The sequence below is a fragment of the Cotesia typhae genome, unplaced genomic scaffold (genome assembly GCF_013202065.1).
Source record: "Cotesia typhae breed Kobodo isofemale line unplaced genomic scaffold, CoteBio_Ctyphae contig_23, whole genome shotgun sequence".
In the NCBI taxonomy this organism is placed as follows: Eukaryota; Metazoa; Arthropoda; class Insecta; order Hymenoptera; family Braconidae; genus Cotesia; species Cotesia typhae.
In genome coordinates, this window is record NW_027423729.1 from 1731126 (window position 1) to 1740093 (window position 8968).

The 8968-nt window shown below is 25.3% G+C and overlaps 2 protein-coding genes across 6 annotated transcripts; one reads left to right on the forward strand and one right to left on the reverse strand.

Annotated features, from left to right (window-relative positions):
* The first annotated feature begins 14 nt into the window (after positions 1–14).
* LOC141524789 (DNA damage-regulated autophagy modulator protein 2) lies at positions 15–4911 on the forward strand. Of its 4 annotated transcripts, XM_074238864.1 has the most exons (8): positions 15–148; positions 913–1288; positions 1400–1560; positions 2227–2348; positions 2653–2879; positions 3432–3570; positions 3766–3917; positions 4772–4911. In XM_074238864.1, exons 3-8 carry the CDS (start codon positions 1478–1480, stop codon positions 4856–4858), a joined length of 810 nt encoding a protein of 269 aa, XP_074094965.1. In that variant the 5' UTR covers positions 15–148; positions 913–1288; positions 1400–1477; the 3' UTR covers positions 4859–4911. The 4 variants fall into 4 exon arrangements, with proteins under 4 accessions (XP_074094965.1, XP_074094963.1, XP_074094966.1 ...); XM_074238862.1 differs by having other exon boundaries at positions 913–1560; XM_074238865.1 differs by lacking the exon at positions 4772–4911 and adding an exon at positions 4639–4762 and having other exon boundaries at positions 913–1560.
* Positions 3894–8959, reverse strand: Taf12 (TATA-box binding protein associated factor 12). 2 transcript variants are annotated; one of them, XM_074238868.1, is made up of 5 exons: positions 8568–8959; positions 8360–8482; positions 8059–8251; positions 7800–7927; positions 3894–3912 (listed from the first exon to the last, which is right to left on the reverse strand). In XM_074238868.1, exons 2-4 carry the CDS (start codon positions 8441–8443, stop codon positions 7800–7802), a joined length of 405 nt encoding a protein of 134 aa, XP_074094969.1. In that variant the 5' UTR covers positions 8444–8482; positions 8568–8959; the 3' UTR covers positions 3894–3912. The 2 variants fall into 2 exon arrangements, with proteins under 2 accessions (XP_074094969.1, XP_074094968.1); XM_074238867.1 differs by lacking the exon at positions 3894–3912 and having other exon boundaries at positions 7676–7927; positions 8568–8958.
* Positions 8960–8968: the final 9 nt, after the last annotated feature.

Genomic DNA, 8968 nt, shown 5'->3' on the forward strand with positions numbered 1-8968 from the left:
TTCACCACTAAACAATCATACTTCGTTACTTATAACGTAATTATGTTGTATTATTTAGTCAAAAGGTTTTAAATAAATGGATTACTCTTATACTAGTTGCGGACAATATTTGCGATAAGATAAATTGAGGTCAGACAACACATTACAAGTACATAATTTTTTTATTTATAATAATAATAATTTGAAGCTTATTTATCTAATCATTTAGTCACAAATAATGAACGTGAAATGAAGAAATAAAAAAAAATCGTCTTTTAATTTCAGCAAATACTTTTTTTTATTTTTTTACAACAGAAAATAAAGCTTACGTAGAAAAAAAAAATTAACTTGAATTAAGTAAAATTTACGATACTGAAATCAGCAGACGTTTAAAATTTTAATTATTAATTAAATTATAACTAAAAAAATATTTTTAAAAAATTGTACTTTTAGTTTTTCAAATTTTCTGAAATTTTAATTTTAATTTTTTTGTAATAATTTTTTCTTTAAGAAGAAAAATCCTAAAAATTTTCAGATGTCTGCTAATTTAATTTTTTACTCGATTCAATTTAATTTTTGCTTCAATTCAATTTATTTCTTCAAATTTTCTGCATTTGAAATTTTTATTTTAATTTTTTTTTAATAATTTTTTTACTAAAAAAAATCCTAAAAATTTTCAGACGTCTGTTAATTTAATTTTAATTAAAATTTACTTAAGCCAATAAAAATTTATCAGTCTAAGAATTTTTCTGCTCCAATCAAGAAGTTAAAATTATTTATTTAATTCAATTTAATATATTTTCTGTGTATAATTTAATTGTCATGTCACGTTCGTAGATAACAATTGTTATTAAATATTATCAGTTAGAATTTCTATAAACAACTATGTAAAAAACATGACAAATATATAATAAAAGAATCTAATCTATTAAGTTGCAGGATATCGTCGCGACGAATGAATGATAAGATTAATAATAATAATAATAAGACATAGAGAGAATAACAAATGATAAATTAATGAATATTTATAATTAAAAACCAATGGCCAGTCGGAATAATTATTTTGGATCGTATTATTATTATTTATATTGTAAATGGAAGTCATCGCAGCAATACATAAATCAGAGACATGACATTTTGAAGCTAACAAGAGCCGAGAGCAAATGATTATTATTTAATATTGACTGGGCATTGTCCTCGGCACGTCGTATGGTATCTCACAACCAAACGCAGTACTTGACTCAGTCTGATGCAGACTGAGTAGAGAATCGACGGACTTTACTTAATCAGACTCAGTACTGATACGAGTGTAAGTGGTTAGAAGTACAATCGGTTTTCCGTAGAGACCGATACCCCTGACATATTCTTCAAGGACAAACATCGGTTTGTTGTTTGTTGATACTTAGTTGTCTTCTTGCAGCCAATCTGCACTCTTCTTATCATTATAATCTTCTTCTTTCTTCATTGTACATTTTTAAGTCATTATTTTGTTGTTATCATGGAGAAGCAAGAAATATTTACCAATTTACACTACTTGCCGATTTTTATGTTTGTTTCGTTACCTGCGAGTTTTATTATCACGTAAGTACTATTTAAATTTTTTATTTTAAAATTTAACACTTTTTTGTGTTCAAATTTTTAATTGTGTACTTGCACTGAGATTAATTTTATAAGGTTTAGTTTTTTTTATTTAATTAAATTTTTATTTGTATTTACAGTAGAAGATATCTGAAAAATTTTTTTGATGAATGAAGTGTTAAAAAAAAATATTTTTGGTTGAAAAACCATCTTTAAACACTGATAAAAAAATTGAGATGACCTAAGAGACAAAAATCTTGACATAAAAAAAATTATTTTGTAGAAGAAAAATTTTTGAGCGAAGAAATTTTTTTTTAAGTAAATTTTACTTGGCTCAAAAATTTTCATTCAAGATTTTTCTATTGAAATCATATTTTTCTCAGTAAAGGAAGACATTTTTTGTTTATTTATTTAAATAAGGTGTTAATTCATAATTTTTTAAGTATGTAAAACGATAAAGGAAAATTTAATATTTGCCTATTTATAAATTGAAATAGGAAGTAGTGAAAAAAATTTTCTGTACATTGTTTTACATATTCTTCATTTTAAGAACTTAATATTATTAAAAACTTTTTAAATAGATTATAAATTTGATTTTTTAAAATTAATCTTAGTGTATTCTAAAAATATTTTTCTAAAATTGATTATAATTTTTTAAACTATTTATAGATACACTATTGCGGTTGTAAAAGGCCATGTTGTCCCAGGATTTCCTTATATTTCGGATACGGGCGCTTTTCCACCAGAAAGTTGTTTGTTTGCGCAATTTTTAAATATTATTGCTGTTATAAGTGAGTATATATTAAATTTCTTTACTAAAATAAGCTGAAGTTAAACATTTCTTCACAACTCAATTTAAAAGCAATTAATTCCTTAATATTTAAATATTAAAAGTAAAATTTAAAATTAAGTACAATTTTTTTATCGATAATCAAGTAATACAGAATTATTAACTTTACTGAATAAATATTTATTCAATTCGCGAAAGTAAAAATTTATTTTTTAAATTAAACTCCCGTTTAAAAAAAAAGTTCGATTAATTTGTTATCATATTTTTTGCTATAAAAATAATAATAAAAACTTTTTTATTTTCAGTGGCTATTTCTGTCTACATTAGATACGGTCAATTGAAAGAAATTTCTTCAACCTATCAATTGTCAGCGTACTGGCAAAAAATAAATAAAATTACATTGATCCTTGGCATGATTACGCCAATTGGAATGTCTATAGCTGGAAATTTTCAAGAAACTTCCAATTTAATTATACATTTATGTGGTGCTTTTACATGTTTTGGCTGTGGGACTGCTTACATTTCATTACAAGTAAATATTTTTATTAAAATTATCATTATTTTATCTGATTTTAAATTTGATTTAAAAAAATTAAGATAACGCTGTTTGATTTAGCAAAAATGAATCAATCTTTTTAAAATTAAAATAATGATGAAATCAATTTGCTGAAATTGAATATAAAATTTTATTATCTATACTATAAAAAATATTCAAAGACAAATTTATTATTTTTAAGAAGAAAAAATTTATAATTATCCAAAATAAATTTTTTATTGATTAATTTCAAGGATTAATTTTAATCGCTTGATAATTAAAAGTTTTTTACAAGCAAATAGCTTATTTTAATTTAATATGCAATGTTTAAATACAATAATATATTCTCTCATTAGTCAATTATAAAATATATTCAACATAATCAAGAAACTTTTAAGAGAAAATTATTATTAAGTTTCATAAATGAATAATAATGAAAACAAACAAAATTAAGTTAAGATTTCTCATGAAGAATATGATAATTTAACTTTATAATTAAATTCCATTTGAATACTTCCAATAATAATAATAATAATATTTTATTTACAGGCAATCTATTCATATCGACTTCAACCTTTAGGCTGTTCACCGAAAATAACAATTTTAAGACTTGGACTATCGATTTTTTGTACTATTAGTTTCTTCGTCGTTATTATCGGAGCTGGGCTTGCATTAAAAGATTACAAAGGTGAATTTTCAAATAATTATCGAAAAAATATCACATTAAACTAACTCAAGGTCTACTTATAATATTTTATTACACTTTCTATAAAAACTCCAGATTAAATCGTTAACGAAAAGTCATAAATTATAATGGGTGTAATTTAAATATTTTTTGGTATGTTAATAAAGAAATATAATACCTTTTTATATATTCAAACAGGAAACAATCCGAGGACATGGTCTCCGGAGGACGGTGGTTGGGAAATGCATCTTATGAGTACAATCTCCGAGTGGCTTCTCGCTATTGCGATTTGTATATTTCTTCTAAGTTTCACCCACGAATTTCGCGAAGTAGAAATGACTTATCCTAAGGTAATTAAATTTTTTTTAAATTAATAACTCAATTTTTATACAGCGAGACTTTGATTTAAATTGATATTTTAATTTTCCACTCAACAAGCCATCAGTTATCTGAATAAATAATAAATAAAAGTGATCCAGCTCTGGTCGTTGAAATATTTAATAAATTCATTTTTATTCTCCTTTTTTTTTTTTTTTTTTTTTTTTTTTTGAAGGTCGAGTTTAATAATTATTTTTTTTTTTAAACTTGATAGAAATTTATATGAAAGGAATTCGTGTATCATTGTTTAATAGAATGTAAACGTTTTAATCATGACCATGTACTACTTAATTTTTCTTTCATACATCTCTTTTTTCAATTTATCATTATTGTCAACGATAATTATTATTTTTTAACTGTATATTTAGATTTAAACGACCTATTTAGATAAAAATACGGCCTATCAATTATCAGTTATTTTTCATGAGAAGTTAGGTCATTTTAATTGATAAAAAAATGTTTATATTTTTTAATTAAAATTGATTTATAAAAATTTTTTAAGTAAAGATTATTCAGAGTTAGAAAAATAATTTATAATTACCTAGCATATAATTACTTAATAATTTGACGGTCAACTTTAAATTCATCTTTCGAAATAGTTTATGACCGTGAAATATAAAGTATAAGTTATTATTTACGAAATTTTAATTCATAAATCATAATTCATGACGTACATTCAAATTTTATTTCTAGGTGAAGATGTTACATAAACTTATCACCAAATAATCGTTAATGATAAATATTTATTTATTTATTTTATTTGCAAAGAAACGCTCTTGGCAATTTACAACAACATGACAAAATCTAAATAAAAAAAAAATTTCAGATAATTTACAAAGAAGACTACGCAAAAAAAATATACGGCCTATTCAACGCATCACCAGAATCAATCAGTCCAACAACAAGTATGTGATCTCTCATTCAAAGTTCCCGTGGTTACGTGAACCTGCTGTCTGATTCCCCGATAAATACTCCGTACGTCGAAATTCACAGCCAGGATACTCCACTACGGGATTCGGAGTCTTCGCGACTGCTCAACGTCCAAATGAATTACGGTTTCCAAAGGGAGGCCAATTATCGTCCGCAAGTTTACAAAACATTCGACTCCGGGACTTTGCAAATTAATCCAGCGGTCAGTAGATTGAAAACAAGAAGCCGACGTTACAATTGTAATGATAATAGCTGTAATCACAATTATTCATCTTCATCAATCACAACAGAATCACATCAAGCATCTTCGACTTCAGCAGCTTGCCAGACAATTTACGGAACTTTGATTCCGGAAAAAAGTGATAAATTAAATTATAATAACGGTGCTAGAGATAAATTTGAAAAATCTTCCATAAATTATGAATCCGAGTTACCCCGTAGCGATAATTGTGGTAAAATAATAAATTGTCTCGGTTTAATTGAGTCAAATAATCAAGATTATAATCAAATTTACTCATCGGATCTGAATAATGACCTAGATGAGGATAAAATGTTATTAAGCAACAATAATATTGAAATTAAAAGGACAAGTAACAGCAATAGCACCGATAATTCAATAGCGGCTTCCATAAAAAGCGACGAGGACATCGATACCGAATTGAGTTGCTGTGATATAGAGCAGTGCCTAATTCAAATTGAAGAAAGCCTATTAAATATCGAACAAAATTTACTTCACGTTCAAAATCTTGAAATACCACAGCTCAATAATTTACTGAACAACCGATTTATTATCAACAATTACAATCGTAATAATGATTGCGTAGATAAATACCAGATAAATCCTCTGAGTACTTATAAACGGCCTTCAAGTGAAAATTCAAAATATAATTACAGCAATTATTTTGATAATAATAGTACCAGCTCGTTGGTTAGAAGTTGCTTGAGGCTTTCACACTCGGACAGCGATATCGACATTGAGAAGAATATTTATTTAAATTCACCTCGGCACGATTGTCGTCTGGATAACGATGATTTATTTAGCTATAATAAATATTCTTCTTTACTGAAAAAATCTCAGACTTTGATTGAGAATAATTTTAAAAAAATTCAACTGCTCAGTGAAATAAAAAGTGACTTTATTAATTTGAATTGTAGTAATAATTTAGGTAGATCTGTTAAGTTGATTAATAGTAAAAATTTTTGCAATTCATTTGATAATAATGGTTGTAATAGTTTTAATGATAATGATAATGATAATGACTATGATTATGAAAATGAAGACTATGATATTAAGAGGGTTAAAGAAATTTCGGGGAAGAAGAAACGTGTTAATTCGTTGAGTAATTATTTTTGTAAGAGTAATAGTATTTCTACTTTTTCTTCTTTGATAAATAGTAGAAAAACTTCATCGCAGGGTGCGATTGAAAAATATACGCGGGAAAATGGATTTAAAGTTAGAAAGAAGAGACGCGATATTTGCAGAAGAAGTATTAATAATACTTCCAGTGATGGATTGTTGAATAAAATAAATTGCAAAAGTGACTTATTGAGGAAGAAATTTAAAACTATCGCGGCGACTAAGGATATTGTCATGTTGTTCAAACAATTGCAAGACTGTAATAATAGCAAGGGAAGAAATTTAATTATCCAGGATTGTGATTGTGAGACCAAGAGTGAAGATGATAAGAAGAAGATGATTGATAAACCATTGAAGAATTCCACGAAAAATCAATTGCAGGCGAATGATAATAATGCTCTGGTGCCGAGTAAATTATTGTCGTTGTCTTTTTCACTGTTGTTAGCGGCTTTACTTCAAGCGGTGCGGTGTCTTGCTGATATCGTTGAAGACACTTTTCGATCGGTTACTTTTGATAAGTATGTTTTACGCGAATAATTTTTATGTGATTCTGGCTTTGAGCGATTGATTGTGAAGATTTAATTAATTTGTTAATTAATTTTAAGGTTGAGTTTTTATGATAAATTTTTGTTTGAAGAAACTGTGATTTTGTGAGAATTTTTGATACTGTGAATGGAAGATAACTTTGAAATTTTAAAACTTTATTTTGTAAATTATAAATATTTTGTTTGATTATTTTTTATATTTTATAAGTAAAAATAGCGATAGTTTACACTATTTAAAAAAAAAAAACTAAATATTAAAACATTCGAAAAAAAATGTCCGAAATTTTTTACTTTTTCTTTTAAACTCACTAATTAAAGTTAGCTATTTCCAGTAAATTTTTTAAAAATTAAATATAAAAATGTAGAACTATTTCAGTAATTAATCTTTTTAAGATTAATTAGTAAAAATTATTTATATTTTAATATTTACCAAAATTTGAAGATAAAAATATTTTTCACTAAAAAAATTTACATATTGTATTAATAAATTCAATGGCTGTAGAAAAATCTTTGTTCAATTTTGTAATAAAAGAAAGATGTATGTAGATATCAATAACTTTAAAAATAAGTCTGCAAGTGTGGATAGAATGAAGAAAAAAAAAAAGAACACTTATTTTTTTGTTTTTAAAATTTTATAGAGCCTACACAATTATAAAAATGAAAAATTGAACAAGTGCCGTGAATTATTCCAAAGGCCTGATTGCAAATAAATTATATTTTACAATCACTCTATTTATCTATCAACCTAGTCTAATCGTAAATAAATAAAAAAAAATAAATAATAACTGATATATTTTAAATTTATAAAATAGGTGCTAAAATTTTTCTATAAACGCTTATGTAATTAGAATTATTTTAGAAAAAAATAAAATGAAAAAAAAAAAAAAAACCACTCAAATCTATGTTATAATCAATGTATTCTTTTAATTATTTCTTATTAATAAATATTAAAAAAATTGAGAAACAATTATTTTTTATATCTATAACTAATTTATTAATAAAAAAAATTTAATGTTATTTACTTAATATTTTTTAATATTTTTTCTGATGAGAGCCAACCGTTGCTTGTGAGCTTCTGTCACCGTAGCACGTTTGAAAGGTCGCACCTCATCGGTACCAAATCCGGGGATCCACATGTTCCAACTTCGTTCTGAAATTCAATGATAAATTTTCATTTTTATTTTTTTTTTTTCAACAGTTGATTAATATACATTCAGAAGTATTGTTGTAAATTTCCGAGGACGTTTCTTTTCAAATTAATAAATAAAATAAATAATTTACCCAGGTGAAGTTGAACGTCTTTGACCTCTACGGTGTTGGCATGTCTATGTTTTGCTAAAAGACAAGCCGCATTGACAGTAGTTTCCACAAAGTCATCGGCTAATTGGAGCAGCATTTCCTCCACTTCTTCTTCCAACTGCTCTGTAGGATCAACTTCCCTCACTAGATCTTGTAATTTCGACTTGCTTAAAAACTGGAAACAATTATATTATTAAATAATTTATTTATTAATTCAGTAAATAATTATATTAACTATTTGAATGTTCCGGAGATATTCCAAGTACTGTTGTCATAAACTTACTTGGGGAATTTCAGCTGATTGACTTGACTTCGTCCCTTGATCTTGATTTTGTGGTTGAGAGTGGTCAAAATGATTATCAGCCATAGTATAATAGTATTGAATTTATATAATTTATAAAGCTACCTGTAATTATTATAAAGTATTAATTATTTCATAAATCAACAATTAAACTCATGTATATGACGTAAAAATTAATTATAAATCTTACCTTGTATAAATGCTTAATATTTACACCGCTAAAAATTTTTACAACTTTTTCTGTTAGTAATTGAATTAAATATTTATTTTTATTATTATTATTATTAAATAGGTTTAATGTGTATTATGTACTTTCATACAAATATTTTAGTTTTAGGTTAGAAATTTAGAAATCAAGCATAACACATTCAAACAAAACTGCGCATGACACTGAAATTGAGATGATATTCAAGTTAGCTGTCACTTGACAATTTTTTAATTTTATTTAACAAAAAGTTATGTTGTCACTTCTTTTGCCTATAATTTATTTTTAAAATTATTAAATATGTGCTACATTAATTTTCATGAAGTTCACAGATTTAAAAAATTTTTTTAGAGTTTTATAGCAATTTAATTATTATAAAAAAAACA